The 24960-nt window shown below is 35.0% G+C and overlaps 1 protein-coding gene across 1 annotated transcript in view; it reads right to left on the reverse strand.

Moving 5' to 3' along the window:
• The window catches only part of SNX13 (sorting nexin 13), a 45569-nt gene that overhangs the window by 17740 nt on the left and 2869 nt on the right, over positions 1–24960 (reverse strand). The window contains exons 2-15 of the mRNA XM_010081283.1: positions 21758–21860; positions 16860–16949; positions 16350–16471; positions 13716–13837; positions 13423–13524; positions 12679–12767; positions 12199–12282; positions 9624–9762; positions 9065–9153; positions 7831–7930; positions 6703–6896; positions 5086–5190; positions 3476–3608; positions 2714–2751 (exon numbers count right to left, since the gene is read on the reverse strand). Of these exons, the coding sequence (XP_010079585.1) occupies positions 2714–2751; positions 3476–3608; positions 5086–5190; positions 6703–6896; positions 7831–7930; positions 9065–9153; positions 9624–9762; positions 12199–12282; positions 12679–12767; positions 13423–13524; positions 13716–13837; positions 16350–16471; positions 16860–16937 (1395 nt within the window). The 5' untranslated portion in view covers positions 16938–16949; positions 21758–21860. The remainder of the gene's footprint in view (positions 1–2713; positions 2752–3475; positions 3609–5085; positions 5191–6702; positions 6897–7830; positions 7931–9064; positions 9154–9623; positions 9763–12198; positions 12283–12678; positions 12768–13422; positions 13525–13715; positions 13838–16349; positions 16472–16859; positions 16950–21757; positions 21861–24960) is intronic.

Raw genomic sequence — 24960 nt, forward strand, 5'->3', positions numbered from 1 at the left:
GAAGCTTGGCTAAGTGCTTGATATTCTGAGAGGTCTAGGATTTGATTATCAGTAAGATGGAAGGGATGTTATTAAAGAAGACAAGTAACAGCCAACTGCTCTTATATTTTGTTTGCTATGAAATACTGACATTAAGGTACTGTTAAATTTTTTTAAAAGGCATAATTATTTCTTGTTTTCCTGCTCCCTTCATTGCCACTCTGATAGTTCAGTTTTGTTCTTGATAACTGAATGAGGTTCTAGTTGACATAAACTAATGACTGCTAGAAGCTCAACCCAGGCATTTCTGCTGCCATTCAAGGTCTTGGATGTGTAACATCTGTGTAACTCCTTCTATTTACTCAAAGAAAAAGCAATATGTAAGGCTTATATTACGGAACCATTTACATGAAATCTGCAAGAGTGTACAGATATTCTACAATGGTTTTATATCCCCAAAATATATGCTACTGGTTTAATATAGTAGATTAACGTGTCAAATTAAAAGGCAGAAATTAAGATATTTTTGTAAAATAAGTTTTCCTGAAAATAGTTTTGAATCTCTCTTCCAAATAATCTTAAAATACATTCCTGCGGTGAAAGTATAAACTGCAGGTGATGCATTTTATAATGGAAACAGTAGGAAACACTCAACTGCTGTGGCAAGGCACTATACAGCAACAATTAGTACAAGTAAATTAAATGGTTGAAACTCAAACCGATAACACAACAGACAGTTTACATTTAGTCTGACCTAATGTCTTTGACATTAGGTATATTCACAGGAACACAAGTTAATTAAAAAGCAAAAACACCACACCACAACCTAGTATTATTTAATGCATTGTCATTAGCTAAGAGTACAGAAATTCCCTGGCCTTTGAAAGTAACCTCTCCAAGGTCTATTTTTCTTCACGTAACTGACTAACACAAGGGAGTTAAACTATGTGTACATAAATTTACTCTTGCCGTGGAATTCAGCCAGGAAAAACTAATCTACCAGTATTCAAACACCTGTAAAAGCACAGAAAACAGCCTGAACAGCCCTGAACAATATGGACTGCAGAAAGCAAAAGTTCTTCTGCATAAACAGAGCTTTATTGTGCATTTCTGCTAGAATGTTCTTCACTCTTTATAAAAACAGTAAGTGTCGCATTCTGCAGATATACGTTTCACAGCAACAGCAAAAATCAAGACTTGCAAAGTGTTCCACGCAAACACCTATCTGTACTGCAACAGTGCTCAGTAAGGGCTTTAATACCTTTTTAGTTTCCAAATGCCACACGAAACTAAGCAGCAGAAAAACAACAGCCAGAAGCGCCATTGCAATGACAAATCCCCATCCACAAAATATGACTTTGATATGTCAGCGCATTCTTAGAAAAAGTACTTGAGATATTTGAAAGATCTTTTAAAAGAGATTAGTCAATTAAAAGAAAGCCTTGTGAAATGTTACCAGAATTGTATGCAAATTTATAAAAAATATGGCTAAACTAAGTTTTCCTTCTTGCATCTAACAGTTTGTGTAAATTGTACCAGCTGACCTGTTACAAAGCTCCCCTTTACTTCCTATTTCAAAATCTAAAGAGGAAAACAACAGGAAAAAAAGTCCTAACCTCAAAAAGAAACAAACAAACAAACAAACCAACCCCCAAACCAAAACAAACCCCACAAACAAACCACCCCCACATGGAAACACATTTACATTTATACTAAATACATTCTTTTACAAAATAAACTCCATTCCTCTGTGTGCAAGCATGATCTAACCAATGCACTGGAACTCCTAAGCAGCTACAGCATCTTCCAAGAGTGAATTCGAAAGGCCTATGAATCACATAAACCAGGAAATTGCATGCAGATTGCAAATCTTTCTAAAACTAAAATATTTGGAAAAATACTCTCATATGCACAATTGAACCTTGCACATCTTGTGGCTCAGCTACATATAGTCTGAAGAAACAAATAAAAGGGAGGGGAGGAGATACATCAAAATTTTTATGATTCTTCCTTTTCAAATAACTGTAACTTGTTTCTTGTTTTAAAACATTTTAAACTTAATGAGATCAATGAGGGACAGATTATTTGAAAAAAGTCAGGTAGAAGTATACATTTCTCTTCATGCATATGCAACCATTAGTACACACAGAAGCATAGTTTAAGTATTTAGGTACATTCATGTGACAAAGAAAAGGTTCTGACAAACTGACCCAGTCAAGAACTGCTTTAAAAAAATAATACCAAAAACTGAACTTGAAATTGGTCAGATTAGAAGATTCATATTTTGAATAGATAAACTCCAGACACTTTTATGTTTCCAAATCAAGTCCTAACTCAAAAAAATAGATCAACCTATAAAAATCTAATGCCTCATTTTACAGTATATTAGAATTTAATCCTGAGATTTCAGTTTCAAAGGATTTGTTTTCACCTATTATTATGTAACTCCAAAGTATGCTTTGTGTAAATTAACTATAAATTATTACTGTTTCTGTGAGAAACAATGCAAAATTTCATTAAACATAGGGGAAAATACAGAAGGGATAGTTTTATCTTACAGATTAATTGATAACTTCTGTGTGTTTCAATTTGATTCAAAAACTTTTTCACAAACTAAACTGCAATGAAGTAAAATCTCAAACATTCATAATTAAAATTATTTTACACCACTTTCCCTTCTGTTGGGGGAGAAAAAATATCAATAATTAAAAAAAAAAAAAATCCAAGCACTTACCAGATTTATGCTGCCAGTGGGAGACCCATTAAAAGACTCTAGGATCAGTGTGGAAGGGGAAAGGAAAAAACACATTAGAAGATTTTCTCCACTGCAGGGCCACACACAAGAAATAAAAATGCAAAGACAAAACACTGCGGAAAATAATGGACAACTGTGGCATTGGACAAAGTGTTGTACCCAATATATAAGTACTACAAGTTTCCAATAAAGACACCTAGAGGAAAAGTATGTAAGTTTATACAACTATAGATATGAAATAAATACTCCAGAGAACATTCCTTTTTAATCTTATATCACCACACGAAGTTTAATAGTTAAACAATTTCCATCAGAATTGTACAAGAAGAATGATTTTAATTGCTTTAAAAAGCCACATCTCCTATGCACTTCAATTTCTATTTTGAGATAAAGTATATAGTTATGTATTAAAACAATCCAACATGTTGCAGAACAAACAAGTTTTTCAAATATTTTTGAAAAAAAAAAAAAAGAGAATTAGAGTCATGTACTTATTTTAGCAACACACTTGTTACCACGACTTGACAAAAAATTCAATGAGATTAATCAAGTCAGTACAGAAAAAACACTATTTGACTCCCAAAACAATTTACAAAAAAAACACAAGGAGGAAACAATTTAAAAACCAGAGATACTACAGGAACTTTTTGATTTCTCAAAAACAGTGTGGATAATTTTCTGTTTTTCATTTTAAAGCAGAAGAATGGTCCCAGAAATCCCCCTTTCAGATACAGAGCTCACCTCCTTCACCATCATCTGATCCTCTGAAACTAGGATCCTTCAGCATATCCAGCTCAGCTAACATACGCACATACAACACATTCTGTTTGAACGAAGGGTAGAATCTTTCATCTCGCAGCATCAATTCATACACCTTATTGAAACAAAAATGCCAACCTTAGAAATACTTATTACATTTTTCAATTCATCAGGCAAGCTTTCATAAATCCTACTTGACCAACATGTATCTATGTTCCATTATGTGTCTCTGGGTTGCCTTTAAAAACTTAATGTGAGTCTGTGAAACTTCAATTCAGGCTTACTCTTAACAGAAAGGTTACAAGAACTAATTGTGCTAGAAGTATTAATACAGTCTCAGAAAGTACCTTTGTAACTAGTGAGACTAGGAAGCATGTGAACTGTAGCATGTGAATTGTAAATGTTTCCCTCCTCTCCTCCTAAATCATCCAATTGCCCTATACACGTTTGGTCTTTACCCATTTCACAACAGGTTACCTCTGAGTAGTCCTTTGCTGATAAACTTTAAATGTAGACCTGCAAACACTTAGGGGGAGAGGTGAGAAAAGGAAAAGGAAGGGAGGGAAGACACCCCATACTACTTGACTGAAAATTTCCAGTTCAGCCAATACAGCATATCCCTACCTCACAAAGATTTAACTACACCACCTCAAAGACTTATCTGTATAGCCTAAACAGTGACAGTATATGCACATATACACACATGTATCCATATGTAGTAGGAATTAATTCACAATGTTTGGATATTCATGTCAACTCCAGAATATTTTAATGATTTTTTTTTTTTCATGGAACACTTTGTACAAGTGCTACCACCCAGTAAGAATGGAAAAAAAAATTCACACAGGTCTGAGAAAGTCAATTTCTTTTCTAAAAAATGAGAAATTTATGCTCTTCAGCAGAAATCGCATGCAAGGCCCTTGTAACACTTTGACCAATTCAGATTTCACAAGATGTTTTCATTAGTCTTAAATGTGGGCATCAAGTACAATACAGTGATTCTAAGTTCTACAGCTCATATCACTAATTTTTAGCACGAATGAGAACATTAAGTTAATGACCTAAAATAAAAACCTCTCAGACTGGGTATATAATTTACTGACATTCACATATATATATATTAGACTTGAGCTACAAATTCTGCATATGCACATAGTAAAAAGACTGTTTTATCTTCAGTATTTGCTGCTTCTGAGTGCTATACTGTGCAGGCTTGCAGAAACAACAGTCAAATTAAATTCTAGAAAGAAATATAGATTTTAATATGGTAACATGCCTACACCCACCTTTGAAAAAGAGAGCTAAAACCAGACCAAAATTGTACCACTTCGTTATTCTACTTAAGCACCTTTTCTTAAATAGGTACATAAACAAAAATAATAATCTCTATTGCTTCGAAAACCATGGGCTACATATGGCTAAGCACAATTTGGCAATTTAGAGTATGATTTTTATAGCCTAGGAAAATGGTAAAACAGGTTTTAAGGTTTCAGGTATTTGAGTTCCTTCCTCCTTTTTCAGTGGTCATAGTGACATTTAATACCCTATAGCCTTTAACAGTTTTTATGAAACACAAGACAAAAAGAGTATACCTTTCTCTGAATGTCATCAAAGATTTCAGGTGTTGGATCCTCATGGTTCAGTGTTTCTGCCAGCTTTGCTACTAAGTTGTCATCAATATTAACTCTTGGAGATGCCTGTCATAGAGATCTAAATCAACTTTCGCTGTATAAAAATAAGCAAGCTTCTGTTTTCACAAATAAAACCCAATACAATTTTGCAATTCTTTAAGCAAACTAAATTTCATCTTGATGCTCCAAAACTGGTTAGAACACACAACAGGAGTCAGAACCCCTGCTCCCCCAAAATTAAATTCAGAGTTTGTATTAAAACTCAAAAGTTTCAGGATTAAACACTAAGAATCACCTCAAAAACTCGATGTACATTATTTTGAAGCAATACCTAAATCAGATTTACTCAGACTTAAAAACAGATTTTATTTGTTTATGAATAGAAAGATCTAGATTCAGAAATGAAGAATAAGCCAGTAAGAAAGTAAAGTCCTGAAACCTCTGAGGAAAGGCTAATGGTACCTCAACTCTGTCAATTTCTGGAGAGATTAACAGTAGCTGTTACAGTAAAGCTACTAGCATACTAACTACATTGGCCATCATATTCCCAGTCATCCCTTTGTATGACATATTTCAAGACACTGCCCTTTAACCATTCTTTTAGATGGGCCCAAGTTCACACACTTTCCCCATTTTCTGTAACAGAGGCTAGGAGCCAGCACTGAACCAGACCTAACATAGCCCACTTGATAGTTTAAGCACAACTGAGAAGCTGTGTTTATCGGTTTTGGAATAGCTCTGGTGATAGGTCGCTTCTGACTTCAAACTGGTGAGCATTCAGCCAGCTCAAAAACCCATCAGAGCAAGCTCTGCAGTCTAAAGCCCACCACATCGATAGACTACGGAGGTGAAAAACCAAAGTGAAAGAAATGATGCAGAAAGCAAAGCATTATATTTGTTAAGGGAAGCTCTTCAGTGAGTTGAGAGGTGATTTTTATACATATACAAATTGAGAACAAAGATGCTTTGTTAACACAAGTTGACGAGTGTTTTCTTACACAGAGGACTCCGTTGTTACAAGACCACTGGTAGCACTCAAGCTTAGCCTATTGAAAGATACCCAGCAGTGATATTTGAGCAATTTTACAGAAAATTGTAGAGAGGTACTGGAAGTTATTTCATTTTAAAACCCAATCTTAATCCAAGTTTGTACAAATACTGAGTTGCATCTTTTTGAAAACATTTCCTCTTGGAGGGAGGTCAGGGAGGAGGGCAGGGTGAAAAAAAGAGGACAGGACAGCACACACAAAGGGACAGGATTTCTTATTCTGTCTTCACATTTTCTCTAGTTTATCTTTATTCTAGAAAGTCAGCTTCTGAGGAACACATTCAGTGCATTTGACAGGACAGTCAGTGCCAGTATGAGCCTTTTTAAATGGAGAAGGAGTGAGAAAGACATTTTCTTACTGCTTGACAAAGGAGAGAGAAGATACACAGTAATAGCTTAAATAAAAACTTTAAAACAACTTGTGCTATATCACATCCATTTCATATTAACGTAGCCACAAGCACCAAAGAAGCATTTGTGCAAAGAATAAATTCTAAACAAATTCCAAACAATGCATAAGTTACTCTTACCTTTTCCGATAAATATTGCTCATAAACTCCAAATGCAGCTGCTCTTAATAGACCCTTAGTTTGATTAGTCTGATGTTTTCCATCTTTCTGCCTGCTTTGAAGTACCTCCAGCTGTTGCTGTGCCGTAACCCTGTATCCTTCCACTGTCATCCAGAAAAACAGATGTGCTTGGCCACCAGTCTGCTGCATGTAATCTACAGAAAACAGCCACCAGATAACCATAGTTACTGTTGTGCATCTTAGACTAAGAATTCTCTGTGATGCTAACTACATATGGAGCTGGAAGATCTGGTTACAGATCTGGAATACTTGTCATCTAGAATCAAAAAATGAAAAGTACTATATACATGTTGGTGATAATCGGTAAAATTGGGAGCAAAGTCTAGGAACTAAGCACTGAATCCTAAAATGCATATGTAAAAAGTGAATCCACCATTACCATATGGATGTAACAGTCTTATACAGCATGATACGAGTTGAGAAGAAGTTCAAACTAGAATTTTAACAAATCACGTACATCTACTGCATTAAAAGGACTATCACCACCAACAAAACTGATCGATATTCTTAGTAATGACCATAAGCATCCCAATTAATTCACAGAAGAGAATCAAACATTAGAAAGTACTAAAAATTAGTCATACAATTTTAATCTATCAATTTCTTGATTATATGATAAACCTAAAATAGTACACAAACTACTACTGTATTTTAGCTTCTCAAATAGACAACCTTCAGTAGCCTTGTAATCCTCTAAACTTCAGTCTAACATCTATAGTCATTTGTTTCATTAGCTTCAGTGAGACCAATTATAAATCACTAAGCAGCTCTTGCAGTGATTCTGTTCTGAACAGAACAAACTTGTGAAATAACAGACCAAGAAACATTGCAAGAACAGTCTTACAGGGATATCAGTATTGAAACAAGCTTGATACAAGCTTTGGAAGTAATGAGTAGGGTGTTCTGAACAGTTAATTATGGACTGATTTGCAAAAAAGGTTTTGGTTCCCTCTGGCAAGTGGCTTATACACATTTAGTGCTCAGTAGACACCTATATTTTACGTGTACAGTCCTGTGAGTTAGCATATTCTTTATAAATAAAAAAAAATCAGATAAATGAACACTTACCCATAAAAAACTGTAGTGCAACATTGTCTACTAGGATATGGTCCAGAGGGACTGTGCAAAGTTTTCCAAAGTTTGCTGCCAGTTTCACAGTATCTATTTCCTGTAAGATACAGTTCAGTGTGTTCATAGACTATATTTTTTTAATTAGCTTTTAAAACTTCTGCTTACCACAAACCAGAGGGAATAAAAAAAAATTTACATTACAGATAATAAAGCAGCCTTCTCAATAGTTAGTCACTTCCATAGTCACTAATAAGTGAAGATCTAGATAATAAGGTCATGTTCTCATAACTATTTGCCTTCGACATGGATGATTCCTGTTACATGGGAATCTGGCTTTTAACACTGCCATTGATCTAATACTATATACGTCAAATTAACTCCAAATCCCTAACCAGTGACGGTAGCATGAAAATTAATTAACAGGATGAACTAATTTCAGAATTTGAGGTGGTGCAGGTCACCACAACTTAGAATTAATCTCTGCCCAACTTTATTCTGTTATATTGACACTTCTCAGTATTACAGCAATGCTTCCAGATCCAGGTGTAGAATCCTTAAACATTTTAACAGTCAATATGCACAAGAATACATTACCTTGGAGCCACATCTAAGTCTCATTAGGAGAGTCAAGAAACTAATCAAAGATACTGACTCTGTTAGCCTTAAAATATAAAACAAAATAAGAAAAACAGCAAACAGAACTACATGAGGTTCTCAAATCTGACATCCAGTTTGCCTTAGGCTTTTCATACCTAAAGAGGCAAACATGTCTGACAACAGGCAACACATGGAGTCTACAAGGCATTGCAAATTAATCAGCAAGTGGTACCTTTATCAACAAGAAAAGAGATCTTTGCTGAAAACTAAGTTTGAGACACACAAGGTATGCACTGGAGCAGCAAAAAAGAACTGAATCTAGGTGTATAAATACAAAGATGCTTTGCATCAATGTAAGTTTAACTCTTGTATTGAGAAGATAAGAATAGCTTTAAGATGTACTGACATACCTAAACTACTTAAGCCAGAATCCAAAAAACTCTAAACATGTGAACCTTTAGAAATTCTTTCCATACTTAAAATGCAAATACAAGACTAACTGCAGTTGTATAATGTATTCTTAGAACTGCATACGAGTTGTGTTTCAAAACACAAGAATTAAAAAGCAAGACTGAACTAGTAAGTCATTTGCAGCTTCTCTTTCAGAACTAAAAAAAAATTCTAAAACACTTACTTTTCCTGACTGCAACCTCTGAATTCTTGAATCACATACTTTAATAACATATAATAAACTGTTTATTTGATTTTTTATAGTGTTGATATCTGAAAGCAAAAACAAAGAGGATTAAGCAATGCAGATAAGTAAACAAACTCTTGTTCAGAAACACTCTAAAAATATCATACAAAAAGTGAACTATGACTTACTAAACACATCAGCTTAGAAGGTTTATTTCAGTTTAAATACTTTACTGATAGAAGTGAACAAGAACAAATAGTTTTCTCTTTCCTTTTTCAGGTTAACTGTTAAATGACTACCCGTTAATGCCTAAAGTGTTACTGAATACTTGCACCACTTAGGCAGGTTTCAATTTAATGGGATTATACACACCCAATTAGTATATATTTAAAAAAAAAAAATCAGATATGAAGATTCCAGTTTTAACATTTCACATATAATTTATTTTTTAAATAACAAAATATGTTATACTATGCTGCATCAGAATATTTTTTTTAATATTCTTCAGAGATCTTGCTAGCAAATGTCATATTTTGTAAAATAAGACAGCACTAACCATCTCCCGCTGTATCTAGAGATCGAAGATATTGCAGTTCTTCACTTGCTTTATCTTTCACTGCTTCCAACTCTCCTATATTATCACTTAATTTAATAATATTCATAAAGGCCTCATAGTTACAGTTGGAATCACGAATCTGAAACAGAAGGTTTGCAGTGTGAATAATGCAAAAGAGGTAAAAGCACAACATGATTTTTCATTAAATGAATTATTTTGATACAGCACTGCAAAGTAACATTTTGAAAACACTCTAATGCTTCTAAACCTTCCTTTTTGATACTAAAATTTGACATGGACCAAGAAAGAGGAGGCATGCACATAGTCAACACCTATTTCACAACAGTATTTTCTGTTTTCAAGAAGTACAACAAAGACACATGGAAAGTGCGTCTGCCTACTTAATGAAGATCTTGTACAAAACCCCATCAACCTTCTTCTGCTATCACCCATCTCCGCAGCTAAGCAGGCAGAAACTGGTGAGACCACTAAAAAGGCTTCGTCTTTGCCAAGGTCCCCTCCATGTTCCCAATGTAACAGCTTCTTAAGATACAGAATTACAAAAAGAATTAAATGTAACCATAACCGACCAGGGAAGAAAAAAAAAAAATAAAAAAAAGGAAAAGAAGAAATTACCGAATTAACATCCTCTCTGAAACTGTAATTCAGATACCCTTGTAAATACTATTAAGATATTTCAATAAATACTATTTTCCCAGTATTGGCATAGTGTGACCTGCCCTGGGGACTCAAAGGAATTTGTACAAGTGAAGAAAGCCTGCTGTGCTGCCAAGATCACTGGAAACTGTGTTGTGAATACAGCATGAAGATCAGGGGAAGGTTGGCAGCTTTACAGCATGTGCACGCAGGTGCAAAGGGTTGAGTTCTAACACTGTCTTTACCATCTGAAGCCAAAAACAGTCACTTCATCCACATGTTTCATAAATGCTCACTTTATATGGAAAGGTAATATTTGGTCTGTACTGCAGAAATGCATTGACATGAGTTGCATGGAGCAGAAAGAATGAAGACTGGATACCTTTGACCAAAGTTAATTGAAACTCTTCCTAGAAACCTGCTTTTAAAAGTAATAGTACAAGCAATACCTGAACTTCAAATATTTTGTAAAGATCTGAATTTCACAGTGAAGAGAGACAAGTTTGGATTAACTTCTAATTTTATATTTAAGCTTTATATTTTATAGCAAGAGAATTAGTATTGAACTGTGGTATGCCTAGAAACATGGAATTAAACTTCTCATTTTCAGAAACCGATTTTTTTCATTCAAATCTGATTTTATGTCAAAGGTTCTCAAAGGAGCCAGAATTTATTTCAGTCATCTCTACTTCTGAACTGAATTTCTGCAACAATCTTCAGTTCATAAGACTTAGGTTACATTTCTGAAAGCATTTATTTTTCCTTATCTTTCCCCCAGCACATTTCCTTCCTCATCTCAGAAAGCAATTATGAAAATTAATATTTGGGACATCACCATCATAACAGAAAGCTTTATAAAAACCTCAAAATTCTATCTTTGGATGCAGCCGGGGGCAGTCCTTAGTAAATAAAGAACGAGGCCAAGTTACAAATAAAGAACATGCGTAGGAGGAAAGGCAAAACAAAAATTGAAAAGCTTGGTCCATATGAGCAGCAGTATTTTTCTTATTAAAGCTAGGTTCCTGTGGAAAAGCAATGTGCAAACTTTTACATTAAATGGAAGTGGCTGGAATGAAGGAAACATCGTACACACACACGTGAATTCATTCCACACATAAGAACATTTACTCTGAAATCAGAGTGTTTTCAGCGTAACACTTGAATGCACACTACACAATATATGAGTAAAACTAGAAATAACTTGGGGAAAAAAAAAACCAACAAACTTGAATCATGACCTATAAGGGACAATAAACTATAAGGGTAAGTTTTAAGCTGCTTTGCAAAAAATCAATAACATTAATTAAAGTGTGAATATTTTATTCATGTTAATTTTACTATGTATTACTACTTTTAAAAGTTTGGGGATTTTTTTGCAGGTGCATTAGAGAGATACCAAAGCAAAGACTTTGCTTCTTCACATTCAGTTAAATTATTAAGGGTTACCACAAGTACCCCTGAAACAATCACCTTGAGATTCTTTAGCAGAAGCAAAAAAGCCCCAATCTTACTACTGGACATTCTAGAGGCCTCTTAAGCTTTAAAGGACACATCATAAAAAGAGTCACTGAAAAAAACTTCCAAAGTTACTTTCATACCTCCTGAACAGCTAAGTCAGAGGACTTAACTTCTACACTTCGTCATACATCTGTCAGTCAGGCAATTTTTGCCAAATAACCACAACACAGAGTACAGATAACACACATAGAGTTTGAATGTGTGTATGTATGTGTGTATGTGTATACATATATATATATAAAACCCAATGTAGCAGCCATAAGTTGACTGTCTCTGCCAAAATATCCATTTGCAACTTTTCTACCAGATATCTATCTGCCATGATTACAAGGAATATAAATAAAGCTTTATATGAAAACATTTTGGAAATATAATTCATTTTAAATGTTATAAATCTTACCATCCATATGACATACTGATTAATATAATCAGGATCACTGAGCTGGTTTATTAATGGAAGAAGAATTCCTCGGGAGAGGATTTCCTGAAAAACAAAATATAATAAATCATTTTATACATTTATTCATAAAGCTAACAACTGCAACAATTCAAAAATTGCTGTGTAGAGTGTAAATAAAAAATTAAACATTTAATAGGCATTAGCACATTCCCTTCCAATTAATAACAGAAAATGTTAATGTCTCAAGAAAAAACATCCATTTTATCACGCTCTTCTAATGTTGACAGTGGTAAAAGAAACTTCAAAAACATTACATAAGAAATGTTCTCTTCTATTAAATATTTATCAATATTGTACTGCATTTAAAATACATTAAATTAGATCAATTTTACAAAATAAAATAAGAAGAGCAGTTCAGATCTAAAATTTTTTATGACATTAAACAAAAGAATTGAGATGGCTTTTAGAGTCTGTACTTACCCTGACAAAGTATCGCATGATCTTGTTCTGGAAGTCTCCAGGAGGTAGCAATATATACAGTAAAACCTCACACAGATCCCTTAGGAATCCTAGGGAGGGAAAACAAAAAAACCTCAGCACAATTTTATGTTATGTAATTTCATATCTTACCTGATATCATAAAAACCAACAGACAAATCCTTAAAATTAAATTAAAATAGACAGTCATATATATTCTTATAGTCCAAGCATCACAGTAACACCATTCAATATAAGCAGCACTGAATTTAAACCCAGCAGACAGAACCCAAGTCTCAAAACCAAGACAAATAAAGCCAAATTCCAAGAACCAAAAAACTAACTCCAGTGTATTTTCCTGATTTAACATGTGCAGGGTTTTTTCCCCTCCTTCACTCTTTGCCCAAAAAGATAAACTGGTTTTTTTAATGAAGACTATGCAGAAGTGATAAGGAAAGCAGATCTAACAAAAAGCAAGAAGAATCTGCAAAGCCATCCCCTGCCTCCTAGAAAACACTTCTATCTTACAATTCCAATGAAAAGAAGAACAGCTACATACATACACACTTTGCTATAATTACAGTATTAAAATGTACAAATCAGAGGAAATATACATGTGTAGCAGATAATCATGCTTTGAAAGTCTCATGCTAAGATTTCAGTATATTTCATATTGTGAACACAACTGTTAGTATTTTAATTTTGTCTGCTATACTAAAATAACTTCAGAAGATAATAGTGAGAGACCTTCTTCATCTTTGGGAGAAGTGCAGACTAGATCACGACAGACTTCTTTTTCCATTTCAACTTCAACCTCAAAGAATGTATCTACAAGTTCCTCAGCATGGTCTATACAAAAGAAAATAGAAAAACTTTTTTTTGGTAAAGATTAGAAATTTGAACTATAAAATACAGAAAGAAACATTTTTTTTGTAAAGATTAGAAATTTGAACTATAAAATAAAGCTATATATATTTCACACACGTAAGATACCTGCCTACTCAGACTCAAATAAAAAAATACTTAAGTCACTACACTACCTTTCATCTGATCACCTTTCTCTGCTATTCTTTGCTGAGCTTTTCTGAAAACTCGAAGATGAGTGCCAAAGTCATCAACAAGCCGTGTAGTGAAATAAGGCTGCCAGTCTGTTTCCTTTGACCTATAAGAAAAGGACATCCATGAAAATGAATTATTTTATCCTGAACACAAAGAGCAATAATAAATTTCTACCTCTCCTTTCTCCCTGCCAAAAACCACACTGATTGTAAACATGGAAAAGCAAAGAAATAAATCAGTCTCCTAATTGCCTATCCACTGAAAACAAATCAAATATTGTAAAATACTAGTCTTGCATCACATTAATATTTATGCTTGAATTACTTTAATGTCAACACTAGTATCTGGAACAGTGTTCTGATTAATGCCATTGTCAAATATCTGTGAAAAATCTTGACATAAACACTCTACAGCCTAACACTAAAATACTTCCCAGGTCTTTTTCAGTCAGACTTTCTAGCATTTTGGAAGGCACCTAAACAAAATAATTTTCTTCTGAATTTGCAGTATATGCATGAGTGAGAACACACACGTTTCACTTGAAGCTACAAGCAACCTAATATTATCAACAATTTATTCCACAGCTTATATGAGGTAATTAGCATGAATCTGCAAGAACACACATAGGTTAGCATCAGAAATTAGCCACTGTGCATAAAACTACTTACTTAGTGGTATGAAAAATATCCAGAGATATTCTTACAAAGTCCATGCCCTACTTGCCAAACAGAAAAGGCACTTGTGCATTATAGGTTTAATGAAGCTAGGTGTTAGTGATGTTTTTTACTCTGCACTAAGTATACTACTACCTGAACTCTCTCAGATACTTTGTTACAGCAGAATCCTTCTGCAATATTTCCTTTTTTACGTTTGTTCCCTTGCCTGCTCTTTCTTCCCTCAAAGAGAGAGAAAGGGATAAGGAACTCTGGAAGAGAGTGAAGTCTACTGCAAAATCTAGATGTGGAAATAAGAAGTGGAGCTGTCTCAAAGAGCAGTCAGCTAAACCCACCAACAATCAGATCCACTATCCGCACAATCAACAAAATACATAATTACACTAGGTGGCAGCCTTACATCATTCTCCCAAATGTGCAAGTTTCAAGGAAAAAAAAAAAAAGTCCCACTGTACTTACTCCCTCCAGAAGCTCACAGGGTATATGAAATTATAGATGATGGTACTAATCTAAGACTGCTACAGCCATATCCAACTACAATGATCATAAATACATTAGATCATTTTCTCTTAATAATAACAATCATTTGCTGCAGCCCTGTGAAACACAACTGCACAGCAGTGGTGGCTGTTTTTGAAGAGCTATAGTACTGTAGGGAACAAAATTAAATTTGCTATAACTTGACTTGCTTTGACACAAACCCAGTGTGTGATACTGTTCAATGAAGCAACTTCACCAAACAGACAAAAACATCACAGTTGGGCAGCTAGGTCCATTTCATGTAAGCACAGGATTGCTTGCTGTAACGTACTGTTTATGTAGCCTAGTTTTCACTATTTCCAACACTGTATCCTGGCATTTCCATTATTTCAAAATTAATAAGATTTTATTATAAAGATCTTTTCCTAACATTAAACCTCTCTCACCATCTTTGACCCTTCTTGCCAGAAAAGCACACCGATCTGCATTTACAAGTCAACAGAGGGAAAGGGTAACAATACCTCAAAATTGCTAAGAAGTTTATTATATTTAAGTGACTCACGACCTCTTCTGAAGAGAAAACAGGTAACAATCTTTGACCTTTCTTGCCAGAAAAGCACACCGATCAAGTCAACAGAGGGAAAGGGTAACAATACCTCAAAATTGCTAAGAAGTTTATTATATTTAAGTGACTCACGACCTCTTCTGAAGAGAAAACAGGTAACAATCAGCATACTGGGATGAATACCTGAAATCACTACTTAATAAAAAAGTTGAGAGACACAAAGGCATGCGGTACCTGAGCTGAGAAAGGAGCCACACTAAAGAAGATAAATAATGTCCGAGACAAGTTCCCTGACTTCCTGTTACTTCATTAAGCAACAGCAGAAAAGAGACAAGTAACAAACTATCCATTTGTTCTGAACCAACCCTACTTTTAAAAAAGATTTACGTATGTGACATATAATTTCATTCCCCAGATTACTATTCCTTTAAAAATACCAATTGTTCTTACATATTGAAGAGCAAGACCACGTCTTTTAGAAGTTATCAGAGCTGATACAGACATTTGAATCAAAGGCTTTCAGACTGACGTACACTGGGAATGGCCCTGCTGTTTACATGACACAAATTGCATATAAAAAGGTGATGATTCATACAACTCAATGCCCAAATTGCAGAAAAAAAAAGCTATTTGGTAATTTTAGACATTAATCAAAACTTTGAAAAGGCCATTTTGCAAAAGACCATAACTACAAACATCTTCTGCATTGATTCCTTAAGGGAACAGCAAAAGACTGTAGTGCCTAGATTATGATCTCAAAATATTACATGCTCTTTCTGTAAAATGCACTGAACTATGTCAGCAGATAAACTTAACCGTTTATCTACTACCATACAACCCACAGAGGTCTCTGTACACTTGCTTAGGTGTATTGATGTAAATACAAATCGTCTTACCTGGCAGAAAACTGAACAAGTGCATACTGAAGAGCCTGCCTGATTTCCAGAAGAAACGATTCATCATCACTTAGTGTGTAATACCAATACTGCACATAGTCTCTCAGGGAAAACTGGATTACCTGAAATTGGAAAGGAAAAAAGAGGAACTAATGAATAAAAGACAACAAAACACAAAATAGTTTTTTGTGCCTGATAACAAAACAGCAGTCTTAAAAGGCTAACATAGCGAACCATACTCCCCTACGATTTTTAAATAGTGAGTGAAACAATACAACTCACATATTGGTTTACATGCATTCATCACTGCTGCGCTGAGAAACTGTAATATACAGAAAACAGACTCAAATATTGCCCAGTATTCTGGCCCATCTTCAATGTTTTTTTCACTTACCACTCTCAAGTATGACAAAATTTCTCAACTTCTACTTGTTTCTCAACTACTTAGATAATACATAGTCACTGCATGCAAAAATAAAAATAGCTTAAAGAGTCCTGGTTCAAGCTTACCTGTTGCAAAGGCTCATCAATTATATTCGCACCCGTCAGTCTTCTGTCAATCTTAATAGGTCTGGCTTCACGTTTCATCTCTTCTACGCACTTGAAAGAGATTAGGAAACGTAATTTGCACATTTTAGCTATAATTAGAAATCAGCTCTACTGTTTATGATTTATGTATACTTCCAGTAACAACTTCATACAACATTTTCCCTATTGTTATAATTTATAGAGTAGATAGGATACAATATCTATATTTTTTCACTATATAATAAATAACGGTGAGGAACTAACCTGAAAACCTACTTCTTGCTTACAGTAAAGGAGTAAGTTTGCTAAAATACTACATCAGAAGGAAATAAAATTCAAATAGTTACGGAAGGAGGGAGGGAAGGATGTGACAGCAGCACACATTTGTAAGGTCCCTGTTCTTACTTGATTATGAACTTCCTGTGCAACCTCAGGCAGGTGACTGTTCAGTTGTTTGGTTTTTTTTTTTTTCCTTTGTCCATCTCAGTTTATTCCATATGCCAGAAGAGAAATTACTCTTCTGTACAATCACTACTTGACAGAGAAGTCTTTAAAAAGTAATAGATGAGGGGGTAAAAAGTTATTTTATAGAAGGACTTGCAAGTCAGAGCAGTTAACTCCAGTAATGACTTCATCAGAGCTGACTTTTGGCAAGTGACGTACTGAACAAGAACACCCTATCAGTGGTTCTCTGAGTGCACTAATACAGCGTCTTCCTACAAACTAAAGACAAAATCTGCAATAAACTCAACAACCTACACTATTGTTCAAAAAAATCAAGTGATTTTATTCTTTGATTGAGAAAGTTATGACTTTGTTAAAAACATAGAACTGCCAAAAACCATAAATTAAAAAATTATAAACCATATGTCCAGTGTTTCTATTCTATGACTATCCCTAAGTATCTTTCATTCAAACCAGTTAACAGTGAATGGCAGTGAAATACCAGAGTCCAGAAAACATTCCTCCTTCTACTTAACCAACTCTGCATCACAAAAGTATTTTGTTGCAAAATTCTGTATATTTTTTAACTTTCAAGAAAAGGGAATGGTTCAATGCTACTCTTATATGAATAAAGTTGACTCGTATTCAAATACTCCAGCTATATAGTAATGAGTTTGCAAAATATTTTTGTCTTGCTGATGTCAAAAAAATACCAAAAAAAAAATCAGAATGGCATGATTACATATTTTTACTAAGCACAGCATAGTTCAAATCGCCAAGCAAAACTGTTAAAACAGAGTTTTGAAGTCTGAGGACTGAATGCATAAGACCATTATTTGCAAAACACAAAGAAAAAGCAGTAGCAAAAAAAGCAGCAGGCAGGAGTAAGAGAAAGAGGGACACACAGAGAATACACAACGTTTCTTGGTAAAAATCTGAATGTTCTTAAGAGCAGAAGAATCAGGTTTGGGTCTGGATTTCAGGAAGTCTTATTGTCCAAACTCCTGCTCAAAGCAGGGCCAACTAGGAGGTTGGACCATTCTTTCGTATTATTTTTTCTCCAGTTAAATGTTTATGTACACGCATTATAATTCCATTTGCTTTGGATACCTCTGAAGACATCTAAATTTTAGTGTATCTGCTTTTATTTCACTGCAGCTACAATAGCTGACTGCAGCTCTCCCTTGAAAAGCATTGCTGGTTTTAAGCCTGGCCTTCTGACACTGACTTGGAAGACAGACTTAAAAGAATGACCCAACTCACATGAAGAAAACTGTCTTATTTGACTGTCACTTCATACACAACTAGTCTGATATACTCTACAAGTATCAAATCATTAGGTAGGAATTAGTTAGGAATTTAATATCACTTGTTATTGTTAAATTTGACACCTACTTATTTCATTTTAAGCAGGTAGGAAGCACTTAGGAGGAGCATGGGACATACACTCCAAAGTGAGATGCGGCAGACTAAAGAAACCCAGCCTCCTCAAGGAGATAATTGCAGTGACTGAGTAGACTTCAGACTTTTGCTTTGCTGCACTAATAGGAATTCTAAAGTCCTTTTTTGAAACTATACTAGGTAACCGATAAATATGAAAAATGTCTCATTCAGACTGTGCCACTATTTCCCAGATCACATACTTGCTGTCACAGGCTTTCATGAGTGGAAAAGACACAGGGGATTTACACATCTGCGTCAAATCCCTAACACAGCATATGACCAACTGACTCAAAATAAAGAGATTCAGAGACTAGTCAGGGATCAAAAAAGCAGCTAGCACTTGGAACAGTGATAACAATTTACTTCACAGTAATTTAGCAATACTGTATCCAACCTACAGAAACTCATTGTCTTTTGGATGAAGCATAAGAGCCATCAATTATGATAATAACTGGATATTCCATACTTCTGTTAAAGTTGGACTGAATCTATAATTTTTATTCAAAACAGCATTCCAGTTAACAGTTCAGAGGGCTCTAAACTTCCCTTTCATTCAACAGTTTAATATAAACCTGCAGACAATAACATATCTTACAGAGCCAGTACATTAAGGCATCAGCAAGTACATTCCTGAGACAAAAGTTATATAAAACAGCCTTGCAAAAGGAAAAGCAAATCTAATCCCAATTTTTATACCTCCCTGTACATAACTATTTCTCCTTAATGTTAAGCATTCATCATATATTCACTAATAAGTATAATACCCAGCAACCAAGGAAACCTATCTGCACCAAATCCTGTGGTATAACTTAAGAGTCTGGTACATTCTATACATTATTTCCATCCACAGTTCTCGTGCTCTGAAGTACAACTGATTTCATTAAAATCAAGCATTTGAACATTCATCTTAGCCTAAAAAAATCCCCTAACAACAAAAACCACTCAAAACAATTAATAAAATTCTGTCTGTGTTTGGGGAAAAGAGCTTCTTACGGAGAACCTATATCATCAGATTACGTCTCAAAATACAGTATCAAAAAATAATTCACTATTGAGGTGAATTCAGTTTGTACTTGGTTCATGGAAGAAGCATAACTTACACACTAGCCACTTGAAAAAGTATTTGTTGTTCAAGACAGATCACTTAAGGCCACAGTGGTTTTAAAGATGAAAACAATTTCAAGTTAAAAAAACCTATTTTCCAACAAAGATAAGTCAGCAGAAATTTAATACAGCAATGGCAAATAGGAATCCCAAGCAAATCACACATTTGGTTTTGGTTAGAACACATCTCTTCTTGTACTGCTACTGAAAAGCTCAGCTAAACTAGCTAATGCTGTTTTAATACAGTGGCAAAAAGGAAATACAAAACACTATTGTAGAAGACAAACAGATTCCAGTTGGAAAACAACTTCAAAAAGCATTTGATAAACCAGCTAAAAATAAACACCTTCGCACTATGAAACTTAAGTCCAGAGATCAGTCAAAACAGGTCAGTTGAGATAAGTGGTGTCAGTTATTCACACTCAAATCAGAATTCAAAATACTGAATTTGCAAGGATTACACAAAAAACCCCACAATATTTTATTATTTTATAAAGCAACCAGAGCATATGTATGTACTGAGCTCAAAAAAGTAACACTAACACAAGAAAAGTTTCAGCAATGTAGAGGAAATTTAAAAGACAGAAAAACTTCTTGTAAATCTTCTCTCAAAACATGAGACATAAGCAACACTCCACAATCAATATGAGCACTGTAGTCTATACAGCACAAGAAGTCTTAGTCTGTTAAAATGAGATTTCACTAACAGAAGAGAATCATTAGCTGACTGCTGACTTGCCTTTTTTCAGCCTTAAACTTTATATTTTTCATTTGGACTAGTGACAACACTTTAACATACTTAAGTTTCAGATTTATCTCAACAGATTCAAGGACTTAAGTGAAAAAAACACTTACCAAATGAGCTATGAACCAGTCACAAAAAAAGTTCTGTGATTAGAGAACATACTGTTGCATCACAAAATAAATTTCTATGTGCTACTGATAATAAAGTTCACAGACAAGAGGAAGTATAGTGACCTGACAGCTAAGATAAAGTAGGATGTTTCAGTCAAAACAGTTGTGAGATTAAACGTAACGAAACTACCAAACTTTGGGTTAAAGTGTTTTCTCTGTTCTGATGAGGGCACATGGATTAGGCCACGATCCAGAGCTGCCAAAATGTATTGGTTCATAAACCAGGCATTCCTAGAAGTTCTGCCTCTTGGCTATTAAGAATCTATTCTGTACTAAACAGATGCAGATTTATCCATTTAGGAACTCTGAATTTACGTTCAGCAATGAAAATTACGTGTCTGCTAACAAATCAGAAAAAAAGAAAAGAGTTGAAAAGGGGATCCCACTGCTGCTCCATATTTATATATGCATTTCCAGGATCCTTGCTCAGTCTCAAAGATAGACAAAGATGGTAACTTCTACATCCATAAAGTACTATAAATCTAGATTTTATTACAGCCTAATCTTAGTTAGGCAAGCAACTTTACAACCACAAACAATCAAAAGACTCAAAACTGGTGAGACTACAGATCCCGTGATGAAACAATCCTAAACAGTCACAACAATCATGCAACAAAAAGCAAGAAGGAGCTACCACTCGTCCCCCAGAAAAACACCACACACACAAGTAGTCTAGAAAGGAATGGTTTAACAATTCCCTCACAGATAATATTAGCCAGTTACATGTTACTCACTTCTCATAATGAAGCCTTGCAACAAACTTTCCATAAATGCTTAAAAAGCTTGTATTTCTAAGAAAGAAAAAAATCTAGCGTTTCACTTGCAAATTGCAGTTGCCTGAAAATGTAAAAGCAGACTTTTTTACCCTTGGGAAATGGTTACAATTCTTAGATTGAAACTGATTACTAGTGTTATTCTGATTTTCAAAGTTATAAAATCTGATCTAGAAGTTAAGACCAGTAAACTATCCTTACCTTAGGGATCCCAACTGATGTACAAGGAAGAAACGAATGTTCACACTGTTCAAGGTATTTTTCTGAGTTGCTTTTTCCAAATAAAAGAGTAACCACAAAACCCCTAAAAAGGAAAAATAAAGACCAGCTAGAACAAGTCACCTTTTCCCTCCCTCCAGAAAATACTTCACAGCAGGTTATAAAATTACAATATATGACAATTCTCACTGTCTACTCTCCTAGTACAGTGCTCTTTTACACTGCAGCATGCTGCTCAAAATAACTGACATAAGTATGAAGTTTCCAAGTTTTGTATTATCAGTCCTGACATATTCTTATCACTCAGCAGATCTATATAGCACAGCCAACACTACACAGCTGCAGCATGCAGAACCTCTGATGGCATGCTACCTATGCTCACAAATATTAGTACACAGAAAGAGGAGTACATACATACGTTGCTCTGGTTTTATTTATACAAATACTCTTTTACTTCAACACTATGAAGAAATAGACTCTTTAGAGAGACTTTTAGGCCATTCCATTACAGCACAAGCCCCAGAAACACAGATCTGGAAGAAACTGATGTAGTAACTACTGACTGTGTATGTTTAAACAAGTAAGAAAATTTGCAACTTAAACTACAAAGAAAAATCAAACCAAAACAAACCAGTAGTCCTGCCAGGCTGAACAAGAACAGAGTCAAGGAAAAAGCCAAACACAAGGTGTTGGGTTTTATTTAGGTCGTACGTTTTTTAGGGTGTTGGGATTTTTTGGTTTTTGGTGGTGGTGTTTTCTTTTAATTAATTCAGCGTATAAAATCTAAATAAATGCACTCCTGGACCATTTAAAAAGTTAGATCAGAAATTCATTATCTTCTTCCCTCACAATTCTACAATGATATTTAAATTATGACTTATAGCTAAGTAGGACAGCAGTTAATTTTATTATTGTTTTCTTTATGATATAATGAAGGCATAACAGAAAAAGCAACCACTACAAAAAGGTCAACCTTGCTACAACAGCAATAATTTATTTACAGCTTAAGACACTAGGGCACAAAAACAAAAACATAAAGCTGGTTTTACTAAGAAACAGATAAAAACCTAAAAGCTGTGCCAATTATAGCACAAAGCATGTAGCCTTTGAAAAGTCAAGTATAAAAAAAAAAGAAAAAAGAGAGAATATGAGGTTACTGCTGCTCAGACTAGCCTTGGGATGGCTAAACATGAATAGCATTTTACACAAATTTCGAAGTACTCCACTTAAAGGCCAGCTGACCAACATTTGTGACCACAGGAAGTCACAAAGTTACTCCATGCCTGAAACATCTGAAATAATAAATTCTATTAATACAGATTGCTGTTGACAAATGATACTCATAAGATTAGAATGAAATTCCTAATCAAGGTAAAATATGCCATTTGAACATTTTAATTCCCAAACTGAGAACCATTCTTTTTAAGTACTCCAGAGGCTCAGTAATTCAGAAGCAGGGAGGTGGTATTTATACTTAAACAACTCCAGGGAGAAAAAACAAAACAAAAAAACCCCGCAAAAGCTACATAAAATTATTATTGGTAACTTGATAATACATAAGAAAATTTCACTTGATACTCTGATTCTGTTACAGCCATCTTTATCTGCCAAAAACATGTACTTCCTACATATGAGGACAAAACAATAAAAGTAGGTCTAATTGCTCTTCTGCTCCAGATACTTGCAGAGAGCTTTAAAATCATACCACCCAATGGTGCCAGTAGCATCATAATTCAGTTCAAGGACAAAAACTTGCTTAGAAAAATCTCAATATTAGTTTCACATGCTTAAAAGTTAACTAATGTTTTGGTTTGGGGAGGGAGCTGCATTGCTGTTTCGGTTTTTTAATTATTAAAAAGTTTGATTTTTCTTTTTATTATCTACCACTTTTCTAATAGAAACCTCAGTCTTCTTTTAAAGAAAACTGCACGCAAAATGCATTTGTTCAGGGACAAAAACCAGTTTTAACTTCAAACATATATCAGCAACTTAGGAGTGTGGAAGGCATGACAAGGAGGGAAGAGGTACTTCTTTCATTCAAAAGGATTAAAGCCTCGACAATGACTAGCTATAGGTTATACATGGGTTTTCGCTCAAATGTTATGCACCTTTTAAAGTTAATGACTCACTGAAAAACACTAATAGGCTACCAACAGAGTTTAAATATATGCTCATCTTCTTAGATACCTTCAAGAATTTTAATTTCTTAATCTAGCAATGCCAGGAGCTTCTGCCTCTACAGCAGAAATTAATACATTTAAATTTAAAATGTATTAATTAAATTAATTAAAATAATTTAAAATCTTTTGCACACAAGAGAAGGATACACAGCCTGACCATTCGGTGTATCCATTAGCTAACCAGAAACTTCTAGTGTAAATGCTTATCTAACTCATGAAGATGGGAAAAAAGGAAGACCCGGGAAACTACAGGCCGGCCAGTCTTACCTCTGTGCCTGGCAAGATCATGGAGCAGATCCTCCTGGAAACTATGCTAAGGCCCATGGAAAACAAGGAGGTGATTGATGATGGCCAACATGGCTTCACCAAGGGCAAATCGTGCCTGACAAATTTGGTGACCTTCTATGACAGGGCCACAGCACTGGTGGGGAAGGGAAGCATCTACCTGGACTTGTGCAAAGCCTTTGACACTGTCCCACATGACATCCTTGTCTCTAAATTAGAGACATGGATTTGACGGAAGAACCACTTGCTGGATAAGAAATTGGCTAAACGGCTGCACTCAAGGAGTTGTGGTCAATGGCTCTATGTCCAAGTGGAGACCAGTGACAAGCGGCGTTCCACAGGGGTCGGTACTGGGACTGGTGTTGTTTAACATCTTTGTCGGCAACACGGACAGCAGGATCAAGTGCACCCTCAGCAAGTTTGCCGATGACACCAAGGGTGTGGTGTGGCATCGTGGACACACTGGAGAGAAGGGTTGCCATCAATAGGGACTTTGACAGGCTTGAGAAGCGGGCCAATGCAAATCTCATGAAGTTCACAACAAGGCCAAGCGCAAGGTCCTGCAGGTGGGTCAAGGCAATCCCAAGCACAAATACAGACTGGGTGGAAAATGGATTGACAGCAACCCTGGGGAGAAGGACTTGGGGGTGTTGGTTGATGAAAAGCTCAACATGAGCTGGCAATGTGCACTTGCAGCCCAGAAAGCCAACCGTGTCCTGG

This window comes from Pterocles gutturalis, unplaced genomic scaffold (assembly GCF_000699245.1).
Source record: "Pterocles gutturalis isolate BGI_N339 unplaced genomic scaffold, ASM69924v1 scaffold14669, whole genome shotgun sequence".
Classification (NCBI taxonomy): Eukaryota; Metazoa; Chordata; class Aves; order Pterocliformes; family Pteroclidae; genus Pterocles; species Pterocles gutturalis.